General features: G+C 64.5%; 3 protein-coding genes across 3 annotated transcripts; 2 read left to right on the top strand and 1 right to left on the bottom strand.

Annotated features, from left to right (window-relative positions):
* Positions 1-481: 481 nt before the first annotated feature.
* On the top strand, positions 482-7,074 carry NUDT18 (nudix hydrolase 18). Its single transcript, XM_053966695.1, has 4 exons — positions 482-503; positions 4,462-4,639; positions 5,356-5,569; positions 6,403-7,074. Exons 2-4 carry the CDS (start codon positions 4,484-4,486, stop codon positions 6,990-6,992), a joined length of 960 nt encoding a protein of 319 aa, XP_053822670.1. The 5' UTR covers positions 482-503; positions 4,462-4,483; the 3' UTR covers positions 6,993-7,074.
* Positions 519-3,650, top strand: LOC128800824 (uncharacterized). The gene is made up of 2 exons (XM_053966268.1): positions 519-618; positions 2,105-3,650. Exons 1-2 carry the CDS (start codon positions 519-521, stop codon positions 3,559-3,561), a joined length of 1,557 nt encoding a protein of 518 aa, XP_053822243.1. The 3' UTR covers positions 3,562-3,650.
* Positions 7,075-7,854: 780 nt separating the features above from the next.
* Positions 7,855-18,113, bottom strand: FHIP2B (FHF complex subunit HOOK interacting protein 2B). The gene is made up of 17 exons (XM_053966677.1): positions 18,035-18,113; positions 17,855-17,933; positions 13,621-13,790; positions 12,280-12,384; positions 12,069-12,191; positions 11,730-11,891; positions 11,448-11,644; positions 11,263-11,371; positions 10,928-11,004; positions 10,637-10,826; positions 10,394-10,563; positions 10,199-10,318; positions 9,318-9,408; positions 9,096-9,239; positions 8,756-8,896; positions 8,578-8,678; positions 7,855-8,494 (listed from the first exon to the last, which is right to left on the bottom strand). The coding sequence occupies exons 1-17, from the start codon at positions 18,077-18,079 to the stop codon at positions 8,389-8,391; spliced, it is 2,130 nt and encodes a 709-aa protein (XP_053822652.1). The 5' UTR covers positions 18,080-18,113; the 3' UTR covers positions 7,855-8,388.
* Between the last annotated feature and the right edge of the window lie 1,087 nt (positions 18,114-19,200).

Here is a 19,200-nt window from a genome sequence, read left to right as displayed (position 1 = left end):
ATCCCATTGGGGTCAGGGGTGCTCTCCCTTCATTCCCCTCCATCCCCTCGGGTCCGAGGGTGCTCCAGCCTCACCACCACCATCCCATGGCAGGCCCAGAGCCTGCTCCATCCTGTCCCATGGAGCAAAACGACCCAACACCGCCGGGCAATTAGCACGGGGCAATTAATTAACGCCCAGCAATGGGCACTGGGCAATTAATTAACGCCCAGCAATGGGCACCGGGCAATTAATTAACACCGGGCAATGTGCACTGGCCAAAGGGCACTGGGCTATGAACAAGAGGCGATGGGCACCATGCGATGACCCCCGCAGAATCAGCGCCGCCTAATTAACCCCGCCTAATTAACTCTGCGCCACGCTCCCACGCGGCCCCTTTAAGGCCAAGTCCCGCCCGACGTGAGTGGCAGCAGGCTCAACCAATGAGCAGCGAGCCGCGCCGGCGGCATGACCAATAGGCGGCGAGCAAGGGGGCGGGGCCGGCGCGGCGGAGCCCCGGCGCGGTGAGTGCGCGGCGCATGCGCGGGCCGGGGGCGGGGGGCGGCGGGGTCCCGGAGCTCGCCCGGCGACCCCCGGAGCCGCCCCCGCTGCTGCTGCACCCCCCCGAGCTTCTCTGCGGCCCCCCCACTCTTACTGCAGCCCTATCGCATCCTCCTGGCGCTTCCTGCAGCCCCCTCCCCATGCTCCTGATGCTCCTTGCAGCCCACCCCCCTTCCCGCAGCCCCCCGACTCTTTCTGCATCCCGCGCGTCCTTAGTGCAGCCCCCCCCCCCTCGCCCCGAGCCTTGCTGCAGCCCCCCCCCCCCAAAAAACCGTGCCCGCATTGCGGACCCCCACATCTTTATTGCAGCCTCCGTAGAGCAGCCCGTAGCCCCCCAAAATTTACTGCAGCCCCCCAACCCATTTTCCTCCTGTAGCCCCCCCAAGCCCTGCTCTTACTGCACCCCCTAAACCCTCCCTTAACTGCGCCCTGTAGCCCCCCCCAAACCCTTCCTTTACTGCACCCCCCAAACCTTTATTGCACCCCCTACCCATTTTCTTCCTGCGCCCTGTAGCCCCCCCCAAACCCTCCCACTTTAGCCCCCCCAAACCCTCCCCTTATCGCAGCCCCAAACCCTCATTGCAGCCCCCCAAACCCTTCCCTGCAGCCCCCCAAACCCTCCCTTAATTGCGCCCTGTAGTCCCCCCAAAACGCTCCCCTGTAGCCCCCAAATCCTCCCGTAGCCCCCCCCAAACCCCTCCTTTACTGCAACCCCCAAACCCTCCCCTGTAGCCCCCCAAACCCTCATTGTAGCCCCCCAAACCCTCATTGCACCCCCCAAACCCTCATTGCACCCCCAAACCCTCATTGCAGCCCCCAAACCCTCATTGCAGCCCCCCAAATCCTCATTGCAGCCCCCCAAACCCTCATTGCACCCCCCAAACCCTCACTGCACCCCCAAACCCTCATTGCACCCCCCAAACCCTCATTGCACCCCCAAACCCTCAGTGCAGCCCCCAAACCCTCACTGCACCCCCAAACCCTCATTGTAGCCCCCCAAACCTTCATTGCACCCCCAAACCCTCATTGCACCCCCAAATCCTCACTGCACCCCCCAAACCCTCACTGCACCCCCAAATCCTCACTGCACCCCCCAAACCCTCACTGCACCCCCAAATCCTCATTGTGGCCCCCCAATCCCTCATTGCACCCCCCAAACCCTCATTGTAGCCCCCCAAACCCTCACTGCACCCCCAAACCCTCATTGCACCCCCCAAACCCTCACTGCACCCCCAAACCCTCATTGCACCCCCCAAACCCTCATTGCACCCCCAAACCCTCATTGCACCCCCAAACCCTCATTGTAGCCCCCCAAACCTTCATTGCACCCCGAAACCCTCATTGCACCCCCCAAACCCTCCCTGTAGCCCCCCCAAACCCTCCCCCGTAGCCCCCCAGACCCTCCCCTGTAGCCCCCCCAAACCCTCCCCTGTAGCCCCCCCAGTCCCCCGCCCCTAGCGCACCCCCAGCCCCCCCCTGCACCCTGCAGCCCAGCTCGCCCCCGTGTCCCCCGTGCCCCCCGTGCCCCCCGTGCCCCCCAGGCTGGGAGCAGCCCCTCCCCCAGCGCGCCCTGCAGCCCCTCCCGCCCTGGGACCCCCCCGTCCCCCCCCCAGCTCCAGCCCCCCCGGCACCCCCCAGCCCGGCGAGCTCTTCTACCCCAGCCCGGGCATCCCCCAGTCCAGCCGGCCGTATCCTCCCAGTGCGCCCCAGTCCGGCCAGCCCTTCCCCACCAGTATCCCCCAGTCCGGCCAGCCCTTCCCCACCAGTATCCCCAGTCCGGCCAGCCCTTCCCCACCAGTATCCCCCAGTCCGGCCAGCCCTTCCCCACCAGTATCCCCCAGTCCGGCCAGCCCTTCCCCACCAGTACCCTCCAGTCCGGCCAGCCCTTCCCCACCAGTATCCCCCAGTCCGGCCAGCCCTTCCCCACCAGTACCCTCCAGTCCGGCCAGCCCTTCCCCACCAGTATCCCCCAGTCCGGCCAGCCCTTCCCCACCAGTATCCCCCAGTCCGGCCAGCCCTTCCCCACCAGTATCCCCCAGTCCGGCCAGCCCTTCCTCACCAGTATCCCCCAGTCCGGCCAGCCCTTCCCCACCAGTACCCTCCAGTCCGGCCAGCCCTTCCCCACCAGTATCCCCCAGTCCGGCCAGCCCTTCCTCACCAGTATCCCCCAGTCCGGCCAGCCCTTCCCCACCAGTACCCTCCAGTCCGGCCAGCCCTTCCCCACCAGTATCCCCCAGTCCGGCCAGCCCTTCCCCACCAGTACCCTCCAGTCCGGCCAGCCCTTCCCCACCAGTACCCTCCAGTCCGGCCAGCCCTTCCCCACCAGTACCCTCCAGTCCGGCCAGCCCTTCCCCACCAGTATCCCCCAGTCCGACCAGCCCTTCCCCACCAGTACCCTCCAGTCCGGCCAGCCCTTCCCCACCAGTATCCCCCAGTCCGGCCAGCCCTTCCCCACCAGTATCCCCCAGTCCGGCCAGCCCTTCCCCACCAGTACCCTCCAGTCCGGCCAGCCCTTCCCCACCAGTACCCTCCAGTCCGGCCAGCCCTTCCCCACCAGTACCCTCCAGTCCGGCCAGCCCTTCCCCACCAGTATCCCCCAGTCCGACCAGCCCTTCCCCACCAGTACCCTCCAGTCCGGCCAGCCCTTCCCCACCAGTATCCCCCAGTCCGGCCAGCCCTTCCCCACCAGTATCCCCCAGTCCGGCCAGCCCTTCCCCACCAGTACCCTCCAGTCCGGCCAGCCCTTCCCCACCAGTATCCCCCAGTCCGGCCAGCCCTTCCCCACCAGTACCCTCCAGTCCGGCCAGCCCTTCCCCACCAGTATCCCCCAGTCCGGCCAGCCCTTCCCCCCCAGTACCCTCCAGTCCGGCCAGCCCTTCCCCCCCAGTATCCCCCAGTCCGGCCAGCCCTTCCCCACCAGTATCCCCAGTCCGGCCAGCCCTTCCCCACCAGTATCCTCCAGTCCGGCCAGCCCTTCCCCACCAGTACCCTCCAGTCCGGCCAGCCTTTTCCTCCCAGTAACCACCAGTCCAGCTACCCCTTTTCCCCCAGTATCCTCCAGTCCAGCCAACCATTTCCTCCCAGTATCTTCCAGTCTGGCCAGCCCTTCTCTCCCAGTATCTTCCAGTCCAGCCAACAATTTCCTCCCAGTATCTTCCAATCCAGCCAGCCCTTTCCTCCCAGTATCTTCCAGTCTGGCCAGCCTTTTCCTCCCAGTATTTTCCAGTCTGGCCAGCCCTTTCCCCCCAGTAACCACCAGTCCAGCTACCCCTTTCCCCCCAGTATCCTCCAGTCCGGCCAGCCTTTCTCTCCCAGTATCCTGCAGTCCAGCCAGCCCTTCACCTCCTTCAGCTTCCCGTGCATCCTGCAGTCCAGCCAGCCCTTCTCGTACCGCAGCCCCCCCCGGCCCCCCAAATCCCGCCAGCTCTTCCCTCCCGCCGCCCTGTGCCCCCCCCAGTCCAGCCAGCCCTTCCCGTCCTGCGCCCCCCCGTGCCTGCCCCAGTCCGGCCAGCCCCTGTCCTACCGCAGCCCCCCCCGGCTGCCCAAAGCGACCCCTGAGCCCCTCCCCGCCTACGCCCCCCCGGGGGTCCCCCAGTCCAGCCGCCCCTTCCCCTCTGCACCCCCCCCTGCGTCGCCAAGGCCGCCGAGCTCTTCCCGTGCTACGCCCCCCCCCCGGCCCAGCAGACCCCTCCCCATTTACACCCCCCTGCACATCCCCCAGTCCAGCAGACCCTTCCCCTCCCCCAGCACCCCTGAGCCCCCCTCCCCGTGCACCCCACAATCGCCGGAGCCCCTCCCTCACCACCCCCTGCAGCCCCCCCGGCGCCGCCGCTCTCTGTCCCCTCGCCTGCACCTCTGGGGGGTCCCCTCGCCCCCCCAAAACCCCGCCACGCCCTGAGCCGGCCCCGCTGCCGCCCGCAGCTGCCGCGGGACCCCCGCCCCCATGGGGGACGCGCCGCTGCCGGAGCTGGAGGCGGTGCTGGATGGAGGCGCCTGGGACGTGGGGGCGACTTTCGAGGGGTCCCCCGCGCCCCCCGGGCCCGTCCGCCTGGGCAGGAACGTTTGCTACGTCGTGCTGGCCGTGCTCTTCAACCAGGAGGTGAGGCAGCCCCCGGCCCCGGTGCCCCCCAGTGCCCCCCAGTGCCCCCCAGTGCAGCCAGGCCATTCCCCCGGTGCCCCCCAGTGCCCCCCAGTGCAGCCAGGCCATTCCCACGGTGCCCCCCAGTGCCCCCCAGTGCAGCCAGGCCATTCCCCCGGTGCCCCCCAGTGCCCCCCAGTGCAGCCAGGCCATTCCCCCGGTGCCCCCCAGTGCCCCCCAGTGCAGCCAGGCCATTCCCCCAGTGCCCCCCAGTGGCTCCAGTCCAGCCACCCTTTCTCCCCAGTAGCCCCATTCCCGCCCCCGTGCCCCCCGTGCCCCCAGTCCCGCCCCGTGCCCCCAGTCCCACCCAGTGCCCCCAGTACCCCCAGTCCCCCCAGTCCCACCCAGTGCCCCCAGTCACCCCAGTCCCCCCAGTCCCGCCCCATGCCCTCAGTGCCCCCAGTCCCCCCAGTCCCGCCCCAGTACCCCCAGTATCCCCAGTCCCCCCAGTCCCGCCCCAGTGCCCCCAGTATCCCCAGTCCCGCCCCAGTCCCCCCGTCCCGCCCTGTGCCCGCAGTACCCCCAGTCCCCCCAGTCCAGCCCCGTGCCCCCAGTCCCCCCAGTCCCCCCAGTCCCGCCCCATGCCCTCAGTACCCCCAGTCCCCCCAGTCCCGCCCCAGTGCCCCCAGTATCCCCAGTCCCGCCCCAGTGCCCCAGTGCCCCCGTCCCGCCCGCAGGACGCGGTGCTGCTGGTGCAGGAGGCCAAGCCCGAGTGCCGGGGCCGCTGGTACCTCCCCGCGGGCCGCATGGAGCCGGGCGAGGGCATCGTGGCGGCGCTGCGGAGGGAGGTGCGGGAGGAGTCGGGGCTGGACTGCGAGCCCCTCACGCTGCTGGCGCTGGAGGAGAGGGGCCCGGCCTGGATCCGCTTCGCCTTCCTGGCACGGGCCACAGGTCTGTGGGGCTGCGAGGGGCACGGGGGGCTTGGGGGGAGCATCCCCAGCTGGCCCCGTGGTGGGTGTCCCTGTCCCCTGACAGTTCCATAATCGAAAATGGCATCTCCATGATGGGTATCCCTGTCCCCTGCCAGCCCCAGGGTGGCAAGTGGCACCCCCATGATGGGTATCCCTGTCCCCTGCCAGCCCCCCATGATGGGAAGTGGCACCCCTGTGTGGGTGTCCCTGTCCCTTGCCAGCCCCATAATTGAAAATGGCATCTCCATGATGGGTGTCCCTGTCCCCTGCCACTCCTGTGATAAGTGGCACCCCCATGATGGGTCTCCCTGTCCCCTGCCGGTTCCATGATGGGTGTCCCTGTCCCTGTTCCCTGCCAGCCCCATGATGGGTGTCCCTGTCCCCTGCCAGCCCCCCATGATGGGAAGTGGCACCCCTGTGTGGGTGTCCCTGTCCCCTGCCAGCCCCAGGGTGGCAAGTGGCACCCCCATGATGGGTCTCCCTGTCCCCTGCCAGTCCCATGGTGGGTATCGGTGTCCCCACCCCTCCCCCGTGCCCAGGTCAGTGTCCCCTGCCACCTTTGTGCCAGCTCTCTGGTGTCCCCTGCAAACCCCGTGATGGATTTTAGCACCTTTGTGCCAGGCCATTGCTGTCCCCTGCCACCACCCCCCAGCCCCCACGCAGGGCCACCAGTGTCCCCTCTCAGGCCACCTCGGGGGGGTCTCAATGCCACACCAGTGTCCCCTCTCAGGCCACCTCGGGGGGGTCTCAATGCCACACCAGTGTCCCCTCTCAGTCCCGTCCCGCTGTCCCCCCCAACTCCTGTGCGCACAGGTGGGACCCTGAAGACCCTCGAGGAGGCGGACGCCGAGTCCCTCCAAGCCACCTGGTGGCCCGGGGACCCGCGTTCGCTGCCGCTGCGCTCGCCGGACATCCTGCCCGTGCTGGAGCTGGCCGCCCGCTACCGCCGGAGCCCCGCGCACCCCCCGACGCTGCCGCGGGAGCTGCCCTGCTCCCCGCTCTGCCTGCGCCTCCTGCTGCCCTTCGCCAACGCCGCCGGCGACCTGTGGCTGCTGCTGGCCACCGCCGGCACCCCGCACCTGCCCGTGGTGGCCTGCGGCACGTCGCCCTCCGAGCTGCGTGCGGGGCTGCGCCCGCCGCTGCTGCGGCTGCTGCGGGACCGCCTGGCCTGGGAGCCGCAGCCCGCGGCTCTGGGGCTGCTGGGGCTGCAGCACCGCCCCGGGGGCTCCGGGGACACCGATGGCATCTGCTTCAACGTGCTGCTGAGCGTGCCCCCGGGGAGGCAGCGGGAGCGGCCCCCCGAGCCCCGCGACGCCGCGCTGCGCTGGTGGCCCGTGCGGGACGAGGGGCTGCGGGGCCGCGTCCTGCACAGGCTCCGTGCCACCGTGCCCGTCCGGAGTTAGGAAAGGATGGATTCGGGAATGGGGGGGGCGAGAGGGCGCGGCTGTGCCGAAGGGGGAGCCCCGGGATGTGCTGCCCTTGGTTGGGGGGTGCTGCGGGGCTGGGTTGTGGTCTGGGGGTGCTGGGAGCAGAAATAAAATCAACGCGGCTGCTGCTGCTGCTGCTGCTTCCCTGCCCCCGGCTGCGGTTGGGAGTGGGGTGTGGGGGGAAATGGGCAGTGGGGTTTGGGGGGAAAATGGGCAGTGGGGTTTGGGGGGAAAATGGGGAGTGAGGTTTTGGGGGGAAAATGGGCAGTGGGGTTTTGGGGGGAAAATGGGCAGTGGGTTTGGGGAAAATGGGCAGTGGGGTTTTGGGGGGAAAATGGGGAGTGGGGTTTTGGGGGGAAAATGGGCAGTGGGGTTTTGGGGGAAAATGGGGAGTGGGTTTGGGGAAAATGGGGAGTGGGGTTTCAGGTGTTCGGGGGAAATGGAGAGTGGGGTTTGGGGTGTTTTGGGGAAAATGCAGAGTGGGGTTTTGGGGTGTTTGGGGAAATGGAGAGTGGGGTGTGGGGTGTTGGGGGACAATGCACAGTGGGGTTTTGGGGTGTTTGGGGGAAAATGAGGAGTGGGGTTTGGGGGTGTTGGAGGGAAATGGGCGGTAGGGTTTTGGGGAAGTTTGGGGGGAAAATGGGGAGTGGGGTTTGGGGGTATTTGGGGAAAATGGGGAGTGGGGTTTGGGGGTGTTTGGGGGAAATGGAGAGTGGGTTTAGGGAAAATGGGGAGTGGGGTTTTGGGATGTTTGGGGGAAAATGCAGAGTGGGGTTTGGGGCTGTTTGGGGGAAATGCAGAGTGGGGTTTTGGGATGTTTGGGAAGGGGCACAGGAGGTGGTGCTGAGTCACAGCTTTATTGGAGCAGAGTCCCATCACCCTGGGGAGGGGCTTTGCGGGGTCTGGGGGGACAGTCCCCCACCAGAGCGCACACACACACACACACACGTCGCACACAGACATGTCACACATGTCACACATGTCACACTCCCCCTGCCACGGAGCCAGGGCAGGGGACAATCGAGTCCTTGCCGCTGAGGGAAGGGGGGGGGGGTTGTGTCCCACACGCCCCATTATTGCCTAAAAATTCCCTGCTGGAGCCTTGGGGGGTTGGGGGCAGCTCCGACAGCGCGGGGGGAGCAGGAACCACCACCCAGGAGGAGCCACGGCAGCCGCGGCCCCGCACCCAGCACGGGCACGTGGTGACACCTCGGGGCTGGCCGAGGCGACAGCGAAGGACTCGGCGCCTCCTCGAGGTCCTTCCCGCGGTGCCACGGCCATTCCTGGCTACTGCAGGGCCACCAGAACGCGGGCTGGGCCATGCCCAGAGGCCACCAGAGCCCGGCCGAAGAGGGGGAGCTCAGGGAAGGGCTCAGGGTGGCCCCTCGGGTGGCCCCTTGACCAGGGCGATGGCAGCCAGCTCCTTGCAGAACTCCTCCAGCACCACCACCCCCTTGAAGAGCACCGTGTGATCCATCCTGCGGGGACATGAGCGATGTGTGTGGGGGGGGGTGTCTGTGGGGTACAACCCCTCCCCAAAAGGGCATTTTGGGGCACTCACTGCTCTCCCGGCACCAGCCCCAGGAGCTGCCGGCGCACCAGGAGCAGCTTGGCCCTGAAGTGGGGCACGCGCTGGAGCCGCTGCATCAGGTCCCCGATCACCTGGGGAGGGAGGAGAGAGTCACCCCCCCCAGCCTGGGGGTGTCCCCGTGTCCCCACCCCCCAGTGGGTGACATTACCCTGACGAGGACGGAGAAGAGCGAGCGGCAGCCGGGGGCCAGGTTGAGGTAGGGGTCCAGCAGGTACTCGTGGAGGTGGGGGTGGGGCAGGGCGGCCAGCTGGGACAGCACCGAGGTCACCTGCAGGTTCAGGCTGTAGGGCTGGCATGGTTGGGGGGGGGGGGGGGATGCTCAGGACCTGGTGTGGGGGTGACCCCCCCACCATCCCCTCGCTCTGAGCACAGCCCCAGCAAGGTGATGCTTTCGGCCGCTTTGTCGCCACGATGGGGGTCCTGGGGAGGGTGGGGGGGGGGGGGGCACGGGGCAGAGCCCGGTGGGCACCCAGGTGTACTCCTGGTACCTGATCCAGGATCCGGCTCATGCGGTCAAACAGCACCTTGAGGAAGTGTCCCTCGTAAAAAGCCACGCCGGGGTGACAGGAGTCCAGGGGCCGGGGCGACGAGGGCCACCCCCACGGGGCCGCGCTGGCACGGCACGCCTGGACCTGGCCGGGGGTGACAGCGGCTGAGAGCCACAGCGGGGACAGCCACCAGCAGGCTGGGGACCCCCCCCAGGCACCCACCATGCCCAGGGCATCGTGCACGTAGGTGTCGTATCCGCCCTCCTCCATGCACGAGGAGGTCTTGGCCTCCTCGGGGACCAGGCACAGGAAGCTGGAAGAGAGGGAGGAGAGGATGGGGGCAGGAGGATGCAGCCCCCCTATTCCAGGCCAGCCCCTCTGTGGCAAGCACATTTCTCTCTCTCTCTCTCTCCCCCTCAGGATTTTTTATAGAGGTGTACAGAGAGAGAGAAAGAGAAAATATTTTTTATTTTCTGCTCTTTGTTTTTTCCCCATGTGGAATGTGTCTGGAGAATTGTTTACCTGGGGTGATTGCTTGGTTGGATTCTGGGGAGGATTGTTTGAGCCTGATGGCCAATCCAATCCAATCCAATCCAATCCAATCCAACCCAATCCAATCCAATCCAACCCAATCCAACCCAATCCAATCCAATCCAATCCAATCCAATCCAACCCAATCCAATCCAATCCAATCCAATCCAATCCAACCCAATCCAGTCCGATCCAATCCAATCCAGTCCGATCCAATCCAATCCAACTGAGTCCAATCCAATCCAACCCAACCCAACCCAACCCAATCCAATCCAACCCAACCCAATCCAACCCAACCCAACCCAATCCAACCCAATCCAACCCAATCCAATCCAATCCAATCCAACCCAACCCAACCCACCTGTGGCTGGACTCTCAGAGAGGGTCACAAGTTGTGAGTTAGATTTGGTAGTTAGAAGTAGGTTTGTAGTTTTAGTACCTCCTTTAAATAGTATATTAACGTATTATAGTGTAGTTATAATAAAGAAATCATTCAGCCTTCTGAAGTTGGACATCAGCGTTTCTTCCCACTGGGTTCACCTGCATTTTACAATGCCCCTCCAAACCCCTACCTGCTGACCACCTCGCTCACTTGCCCCTTCCCCAGCGGGGTCGATGCCGGGGAAGGATTTTTCGCCGCCCCAAAGCTGTCTGGGAATCCATCGCTGAAATAGGGATCCTCCTCCAGGTCCCTGCGCGGGGTCAGCGTTAGCGGGGCGGGCAGTGGGGGCCGCCCCCCTCGCCCTGCCCCAGCCCCCCTCGCTCACAGCCCGTCCTCCTCGGGGTCCGTCTCGGGGGGCCCGCGCTCCTCGGGGGCGTGGGGGCCGCGCTGCAGGTAAGCCCTGGCCTCCAGGTTCCGCAGCACCAGGTTGTGAGCCACGTGCTCGTGGGGCTTCCGCAGGAGCTCCTCGAAGAGCCGCAGGCTGGCCAGGCTGATCTGGGCGCGGCCGGCAGGGTGAGACCCCCGGCACTGCCGGCGCTGCCCGCCCAGCCCGCCCAGGTGAGCTCACCTCGTCGCACAGGTGGTCGCAGCGGTCGATGAGCTGCGCCCGCAGGGGGTGGGGGGCGTCCCCGGGGGTCTCGGGGTGCCGCTGGGGCCCCAGCAGGAAGAGGACGAGGCGGTGGAGCAGGGCGGGCGCGCGGAGCTGCCGCACCGTCCCCGTCAGCACGGCCGTGGCGCCCAGCACGGCCAGCTCCGACCTGCGGGGTGGGCAAGGCGGGGGGGTTGTCCAGGGAAAAAGGGGAACTCCTGGCTCCGAGGGGGTCCTGAGGAGCAGAGCTCCCCAGCTGGGGTCACTCACATCTGCAGGAGCTGCGGCTGCAGGATTCCCTGGAAAAACTTCTCCTCCACGGCCTCGGTGATGGCATCGGCCACGAGCTGGGGCAGGGGAGGGAGGGGCTGAGAGTGGGGACCCCCCAGGAGAAGAGGACACAGCCTTAAGCTGCACCCAGGGAGGTTTAGGTTGGATCAGGAAGAATTTCTCCACAGAAAGGGTGATTGGATGTTGGAATGGGGCTGCCCAGGGAAGTGGTGGAGTCGCCATCCCTGGAGGTGGCACTCGGAGCTCTGGGCTGGGGACAAGGTGGGGATCAGGCCCGAATTAATCCCCAGATGAATGAATCCCGTGGTTCTCACCGGGTGGGCGCCCATCACCAGCTCATCCAGGAAGTCCAGCCAGCCCAGGAACTCAGCCAGGCTCTCCTTCCCCGGGAAACCCCCGTCCCCGGCACCATCCCCCTGCGACCTGCACGGGATGGAGAACGCGGCGCTGTGACACCGCCTGGCTGGCACCTGGGACCCCCAGCCCAGCGCCCTCTCACCTCCAGCTGGCCCTGTCCATGGCCAGGACGTCGGCGGGGTCGGTGCCAGCGGGCACGGCGCCGTACAGCTCACAGAGGTGGCCCGTGAGCAGCTGGCACAGGGCACTGCCCCGCGCCAGGCAGGTGGCAGCCGCCTCCTGGGACAGCCCCGCCAGAAGCAGCAGGTTCTCCCGAGCCTTCAGCGCCACCCGGCTCTTCTGCGAGGAAGAGGAGGAGGGCACAGGGGTCGCCACGCGCCTGGCACTGCCCGCTGTCCCTGCGGTGCCACCCCCGCGGCCGTACCTTGCTCCGGCACAGCGCCACCAGGCAGGTGACGAGGTCGCCGTCCCTGCGCGGCGGGGAGGGCTGGGCAGGAGGGCAGCTGGCAGCGGCGCCCGGGCGATGCTCCAAACCCTCCTCCCTGCTGCTCTCCGCGGCTCTCCTCCCGTTCAGGATGCTCTTTCCCTGGGAGAGGAGGAAGAGCAGCAAAGCATCGTAACCACCACCTTCCTCCTCCGAGGAGGAGGAGTTTCCGAGGAGGAGGAGGAGGAGGAGTTTTGTGGCAGGGAGGAGGCTGCAAAGAGGCTCCAAAACCCCAAAGACAGGAGCCCGAACCCCGCGGGGCACCCTGCCCTGTCCCACCTCCAGGACATAGGGCAGCAGGCTGGCATCCTGCCGGATTTTGGCGCAGAGGACGGCGGCGAGCTGCACCTCCTCCTTCTCGGCGCCGGAGCCCAGGCGGTCCCCGCTGAGCTGGAGCAGCTTCTGGAGGAGGAGGGGCGGGGATGGCGATGTGGCAGTGCCACCCCGTCCCCCATGGGGTGGCACCTCCCGGGGACAGGTGGCAGCTCACCTGCACGGGCCGGTGGACGTTGAGGTAGTGCAGGAGCGGGTGCTGCAGCTGGCCCAGCAGGCGGCTGAAGAAGAGCAGGACCTGCTGCCTCATGCCAGGGGGATACTGGGCACGGGGACACGGGGACAGCGGTCAGCCACGTGCCCCCATTTCCCTCGAGCTGCCCCAAACGATCCCCCGCCCCCCCTTCCCTTTAGCAATCGGGGCTTTAACTCAATTCGCTGCGTCAAAATTTAAAAAAAAAAAAAAAAAAAAATCTGGGGGATTATTTCCCATTTCCCAAATCCTCCTGGGTGCCAAAGGACCGGCGTGTTTCCACTCCCATTTGAATAAAAATCTATTTTAAGGGCCTTGTTGCTCCTATGAGCAGCAAAGGGACAGCAGAGATGTTATATTTGTTAGGTATTTGGGAAATGTTTACTTTTTTTCCCCACACCTGGCACTTCATCCTAGTGCCAGATATTTTGATTTATTTTTATTTTCCCCCAAAAAGGCCAATTACCCTCCAAAAAAGTCAATTTCCCCCCAAAAAGGCCAAATACCCTCCAAAAAAGCCAATTTCCCCCCCCATAAAAGCCAATTTTCCCCCAAAAGACCAATTACCCCCCCCCAAAAAGGCAATTTTCCCCAAAAAGGCCAATTACCCTCTAAAAAAAAGCCAATTTTCCCCCAAAAAGGCCAAATACCCTCCAAAAAAAGCCAATTTCCCCCCAAAAAAGCCGTTTTTCCCCAGAAAGGCCAATTACCCTCCAAAAAAAAGCCAATTTTCCCCAAAAAGGCCAATTACCCTCCAAAAAAAGCCAATTTTCCCCCAAAAAGGCCAAATACCCTCCAAAAAAAGCCAATTTCCCCCCCAAAAAAGCCAATTTTCCCCAAAATGACAATTACCCTCCAAAAAAAAGCCAAATCTCCCCCCAATTACCCTCTAAAAAAAGCCGATTTTCCCCAAAAAAGGCCAATTACCCTCCAAAAAAAGCCAATTTCCCCCCAATTACCCTCTAAAAAAAGCCGATTTTCCCCAAAAAAGGCCAATTACCCTCCAAAAAAAGCCAATTTTCCTCCCATTTACCCTCCAAAAAAAGCCGATTTTCCCCAAAAAAGGCCAATTACCCTCTAAAAAAAAAAAAGTCGATTTTCCCCCCAAAAAAACCCCAAGCCCTGTGAGCACCTCACACTTCACAAACCCCCGTTCTCTTGTTAAAAAAAACCGCTCCGAAAGTGAAAGGATTTGGCGGGGCACCCCGCAAAGGAGCTGCGGGCTCGGTGAGCCGCTCCCGAGGGATTGTCCCGGGTGCCGGAGGTGAGCCTTTCCCGAGGGATTTTCCCGGTTCCGGGGCTCACCTCCGCCTTTCCCAGCGTGGCCAGCGTTTCCAGCAGTTTGTGCTGCAGCAGGTACTCGAGGCACGGCCCCGCGTCCCGCGCCGGGCGCTGCCTCTCCTCGTGCGCCAGGATGTCCAAGAGCTGCCGCAGGCGCCACGGGATGTCGGTGCGCCGCGCCGGAACGCTCTCGTCTGCGGGAAGCGGCAGCTGGCGGCCCCGGAGCGGGGGTTTGGGGGTTTGGGGGATCGGGGGATTGGGGATTTGGGGTTTGGGGATCGGGGGTTTGGGGATTTGGGGGTTTGGGATCGGGGGTTTGGGGGTCCGGGGTTTGGGGATTTGGGGTTTGGGGGTTGGGGGTTTGGGGATTGAGGATTTGGGGGTTTGGGGATCGGGGGTTTGGGGGTTGGGGGTTTGGGATCGGGGGTTTGGGGATTTGGGGGTTTGGGGATCGGGGGTTTGGGGATTTGGGGGTTTGGGGATCGGGGATTTGGGGGTCGGGGGTTTGGGGATTTGGGGTTTGGGGATTAGGGGTTTGGGGGATTTGGGGATTGGGGATTGGGGATTTGGGGTTTGGGGGTTTGGGGATTGAGGATTTGGGGGTTTGGGGATCGGGGGGTTGGGGGTTGGGGGTTTGGGGATTTGGGGGTTTGGGGATTTGGGGATTTGGGGGTTTGGGATCGGGGGTTTGGGGATTTGGGGATTAGGGATTTGGGGGTTTGGGGATTTGGGGGTTTGGGATCGGGGGTTTGGGGATTTGGGGGTTTGGGGATCGGGGGTTTGGGGGTTGGGGGTTTGGGGATTGGGGATTTGGGGGTTTGGGATCGGGGGTTTGGGGGTTGGGGGTTTGGGGATTGGGGATTAGGGATTTGGGGTTTGGGGATTTGGGGGTTTGGGGATCGGGGGTTTGGGGATTAGGAGATTTGGGGGTCGGGGTTTGGGGATTTGGGGTTTGGGGATCAGGGGTTTGGGGATTGGGGGTTTGGGATCGGGGGTTTGGGGATCGGGGGTTTGGGGATTGGGGATTTGGGGGTTTGGGATCGGGGGTTTGGGGGATCGGGGGTTCTGGGGATTAGGGGGTTTGGGGGATTTGGGGATTGGGGATTAGGAGATTTGGGGGTCAGGGGTTTGGGGGATCGGGGGTTTGGGGATTGGGGATTAGGGGATTTGGTGGTCAGGGGTTTGCAGATTTGGGGATTGGGGATTTGGGGTTTGGGGGTTGGGGATTTGGGGTTTGGGATCGGGGATTTGGGGGTCGCGGGTTTGGGGATTTGGGGGTTTGGGATCGGGGGTTTGGGGATTTGGAGGTTTGGGGGGTCAGGGCTTTGGGGATCGGGGATTTGGGGATTGGGGATTTGGGGATTGGGGATTTGGGGGTTTGGGATCGGGGGTTTGGGGATTTGGGGGTTTGGGATCGGGGGTTTGGGGGTTTGGGGGTCGGGGGTTTGGGGATTGGGGATTAGGGGATTTGGGGGTTTGGGGGTTTGGGGGTTGGGGGTTTGGGGATTGGGGATTAGGGGATTTGGGGGTCAGGGCTTTTGGGATCGGGGATTTGGGGATTGGGGATCGGGGGTTTGGGAGATCGGGGGTTTGGGGGATTTGGGGATTGGGGATTAGGGGATTTGGGGGTTTGGGGGTCAGGGGTTTGGGGATTTGGGGATTGGGGATTAGGGGATTTGGGGATTTGGGGATTGGGGATCGGGGGTTTGGGGGTCGGGGGTTTGAGGATTTGGGGATTGGGGATTAGGGGATTTGGGGGTTTGGGGGATCGGGGGTTTGGGGGTCGGGGGTTTGGGGATTGGGGGTTTGGGATCGGGGGTTTGGGGGTCGGGGGTTTGGGGACCGGGGGTTTGGGTATTTGGGGGTCAGGGGTTGGGGGATCGGGGGTTTGGGGGTCGGGGGTTTGGGGTCTTGGGAATTGGGGGTCAGGGTTTGAGGGGTCGGGGGTTTGGGGATTAGGGGATTGAGGATTCGGGGATTTGGGAATCGGGGGTTTGGGGATCGGGGGTTGGGGGATTTGGGGATTTGGGGGTCAGGGGTTTCGGGATCCGGGGTTTGGGGATTTGAGGGTCAGGGGTTTGGGGGTTTGCGGGTCAGGGATTTGGGGTTTGGGGATTTGGGGTTTGGGGATCGAGGGTTTGGGGATCAGGGGTTTGGGGGATTTGGGGATTGGGGATTAGGAGATTTGGGGGTCAGGGGTTTGGGGGATCGGGGGTTTGGGGATTTGGAGGTTTGGGGGGTAAGGGCTTTGGGGATGGGGGATTTGGGGATTGGGGAACGGGGGTTTGGGGGATCGGGGGTTCTGGGGATTAGGGGATTAGGGGATTTGGGGGTCCGGGGTTTGGGGATTTGGGGGTTTGGGGATTTGGGGGTTTGGGGATCGGGGGTTTGGGGATTTGAGGGTTTGGGGATTGGGGATTAGGGGATTTGGGGGTCAGGGCTTTTGGGATCGGGGATTTGGGGATTGGGGATCGGGGGTTTGGGAGACCGGGGGTTTGGGGATTTGAGGGTTTGGGGATTGGGGATTAGGGGATTTGGGGGTCAGGGCTTTTGGGATCGGGGATTTGGGGATTTGGGATCGGGGGTTTGGGAGATCGGGGGTTTGGGGATTTGAGGGTTTGGGATTAGGGGATTTGGGGATTTGGGTGTCAGGGCTTTGGGGATCGGGGATTTGGGGATTGGGGATCGGGGGTTTGGGGATTTGGGGGTCAGGGGTTTGGGGGATCGGGGGTTTGGGGATTGGGGGTTTGGGGATCGGGGGTTTGGGGATTTGGGGGTCAGGGGTTTGGGGGTCGGGGGTTTGGGGATTTGGGGGTCAGGGGTTTGGGGATTTGGGGATCGGGGATTTGGGGATTGGGGATCGGGGGTTTGGGGGATCGGGGGTTTGGGGATTTGAGGGTCAGGGGTTTGGGGATTGGGGGTTTGCGGGTCGGGGGTTTGGGGATTGGGGGTTTGGGGGATCAGGGGTTCTGGGGATTCAGGGATCGGGGATTTGGGGGATCCGGGGTTTGGGGATTCAGGGTTCAGGGATTGGGAGTTCTGGGGATTTGGGGATTTGGGGGATCGGGGGTTTGGGGATTCAGGATTCGGGGATCAGGGATTTGATCAGGGATTTGGGTATCAGGGGTTCTGGGGATTCGGGGATTTGGGGATTTGGGGATTTGGAGATTCGGGGATTCAGGGGTTTGGGGGTTTGGGGATTCAGGGATTCAAGAATCCAGGGATCCAGGGATTTGGGGATTCGGGGATTCAGAGATTCAGGGACCCGGGGATTCCTGGATTCATGGATTCAGGGATGGGGGCTGCTGCGGGCCCCCCCCGGGCACGGCAGCGGGAGGGATGCCCCGGTGAGGTGCCAGCCGTGCCAGTGGGGTTCTGCCAGGGGTTTTTCCCTGATCCGTGCCATCCCTAAAATCCTGCTCCTCCGGAGCGGGAACGACGCTAGATGGCAATGTGAGGATGGAACAGCTGCTTCCGCTCCGGCCTAGGACGCTGCCGGACATCCCGCTCCGCCCGCCGCTGCCCGCTCCCCCGGTGGGCACCGGAGACCCCCCCCCCGGCAAAGCCAGGACCGAGCCCCGGCTGGGAATTGGGGCCGGAGCTCTCCCGGCGCTGCGCCGGTGCTGCCGGGGTGCAGCGCGTCCCCACCCACCCCAAACTCCCCGTGCTGACCCCAGCGCCGTGCCGGGGCAGGGCAGAGAACCAACCCCGCGTGGGTAAATCCCGCCGGGGGTTGGGAAGGGGCGTCCCGTGGCCTGTCCCCACGTGCCAGGGCAGCCACGGTGCACTGGGGTCGTGTCCCAGGCCGTGGGGTCCCATGGCAGGGTGCAGGGATTTGTCCCAGGACATGGGGTCCTGTCCCGGGACGTGTCCCCTGCCCCCGCCCCAGGGCACAGGTGTCATTCCTAGGCCGGGGACGCTGTTTTAGGACACAGGGACCCTCTCCCAGGACACACGGTCCCCTCCCAGGATATGGGATCGTGTCCCAGGGAATGGGGTGCCCTCCTAGAGCACTGCGACCCCCCCTCCTTGGGCACAGCGACCTCATTCCCGTTCTTAGGACACCCTACTTTAGGATACAAGGACCTCTCCCAGGACACCACAACTCTGTTCCCACACCACAAGGACTTTATTCCCACCTTGCAGAGACCCCAGCCCCGGGAAAAAGGACTCCATCCCGGGAAACAGGGACCTCATCCCGGGACAAAAGCACCCCCAAGCCCGGGGCACGAGGACCCTCTCCCCGCACCCCACTCACCTGTGGCCTCCAGGTAGTAGCCGGTGATGCCCGTCCAGTGCTCGGTGAAGGCTTCCAGCAGATCCACGCTGGGCTCCCGCTGCTCACACCGGGATCGGGGTCAGCGGGGCACGGAATCCCCCGGTCCCGGTCCCGGTTCCGGTCCCGTTCCTCCTGTGTCCCCCCCCCAGCCCCGCTCACCGTCTCCACCGCCTGCTGCAGCAGCGCTCCCAGACGGCTGAGCATGGCTGGGAACCCCCGGGACCGGCCCCGGCCCCGCTCCCGGCCCCGCTCCCGGCCCCGCTCCCGCCCCGCCGCCCCCGCCCCCGCCCGCGCCGCCGGCCCCGCCCCGCCCGGTCCCGCCCGGTCCCGCCCGGTCCCGCCCGGTCCCGCCCCCGGCGGCTCCGCTCCGGCTCCCGGCGGGATGGGGCGGGGTGGGAGCGAGAAGGGTGGAGGACGGAGGGGTTGGGAAGGTGCCGCAGCCCTAAAATTGTTCCGCGGGCGGTTCTGGTGGGGATGGACCCAGGCACCGGGATGGGGATGGACCCCACGCATCTGGAGGGGAACAAACCCCACACACACCGGGGGGGCATCAACCCACCCGGGATGGACCCCACAAACCCCTTCCCTGGGATCTGGGTGGATCCCACAAATCCTTTCACTGGGATCAGGATACCCCCACAAACTCCTTCCCTGGGATCGGGATGGATCCCACAAACTCCTTCCCTGGGATCGGGACTGACCCCACAAATCCTTTCACTGGGATCAGGATACCCCCACAAACCCCTTCCCTGGGATCTGGGTGGATCCCACAAACTCCTTCCCTGGGATCAGGACTGACCCCACAAACCCCTTCCCTGGGATCTGAGTGGATCCCACAAATCCCTTCACTGGGATCAGGATACCCCCACAAACTCCTTCCCTGGGATCGGGATGGATCCCACAAACTCCTTCCCTGGGATCGGGACTGACCCCACAAATCCTTTCACTGGGATCAGGATACCCCCACAAACCCCTTCCCTGGGATCTGGGTGGATCCCACAAACTCCTTCCCTGGGATCAGGACTGACCCCACAAACCCCTTCCCTGGGATCTGAGTGGATCCCACAAATCCCTTCACTGGGATCAGGATACCCCCACAAATCCTTTCACTGGGATCAGGATACCCCCACAAACTCCTTCCCTGGGATCTGGGTGGATCCCACAAACCCCTTCCCTGGGATCTGGGTGGATCCCACAAACCCCTTCCCTGGGATCGGGACTGACCCCACAAACCCCTTCACCGGGATGGAGCCCGCATTCACCAGGATAAGGACAAGGACACCCCCCCTTCCCAGCTCACCTTTTCCCATGAAACCCCAGTTTTA

This window comes from Vidua chalybeata, chromosome 28, assembly GCF_026979565.1.
Source record: "Vidua chalybeata isolate OUT-0048 chromosome 28, bVidCha1 merged haplotype, whole genome shotgun sequence".
In the NCBI taxonomy this organism is placed as follows: Eukaryota; Metazoa; Chordata; class Aves; order Passeriformes; family Viduidae; genus Vidua; species Vidua chalybeata.
The sequence above is the reverse complement of the archived record's forward strand: the minus strand, read 5'-3'. Positions and strand labels throughout refer to the sequence as shown.

What these genes read in the sequence shown, in the direction of transcription:
- LOC128800824 (XM_053966268.1), top strand. Translation starts at nt 519, where the DNA reads ATGCGCGGGCCGGGGGCGGGGGGCGGCGGGGTCCCGGAGCTCGCCCGG. An exon ending in CCCCCCCGAGCTTCTCTGCG is followed by an intron (nt 619 to 2,104) that starts GCCCCCCCACTC and finishes CCCCTCCCCCAG; the next exon opens with CGCGCCCTGCAGCCCCTCCC.
- NUDT18 (XM_053966695.1), top strand. Translation starts at nt 4,484, where the DNA reads ATGGGGGACGCGCCGCTGCCGGAGCTGGAGGCGGTGCTGGATGGAGGC. An exon ending in CCGTGCTCTTCAACCAGGAG is followed by an intron (nt 4,640 to 5,355) that starts GTGAGGCAGCCC and finishes TCCCGCCCGCAG; the next exon opens with GACGCGGTGCTGCTGGTGCA. An exon ending in CTTCCTGGCACGGGCCACAG is followed by an intron (nt 5,570 to 6,402) that starts GTCTGTGGGGCT and finishes CTGTGCGCACAG; the next exon opens with GTGGGACCCTGAAGACCCTC.
- FHIP2B (XM_053966677.1), bottom strand. Translation starts at nt 18,079, where the DNA reads ATGCTCAGCCGTCTGGGAGCGCTGCTGCAGCAGGCGGTGGAGACG. An exon ending in CTACTACCTGGAGGCCACAG is followed by an intron (nt 13,791 to 17,854) that starts GTGAGTGGGGTG and finishes CGCTTCCCGCAG; the next exon opens with ACGAGAGCGTTCCGGCGCGG. An exon ending in CCACGCTGGGAAAGGCGGAG is followed by an intron (nt 12,385 to 13,620) that starts GTGAGCCCCGGA and finishes CCCCGTGCCCAG; the next exon opens with TATCCCCCTGGCATGAGGCA.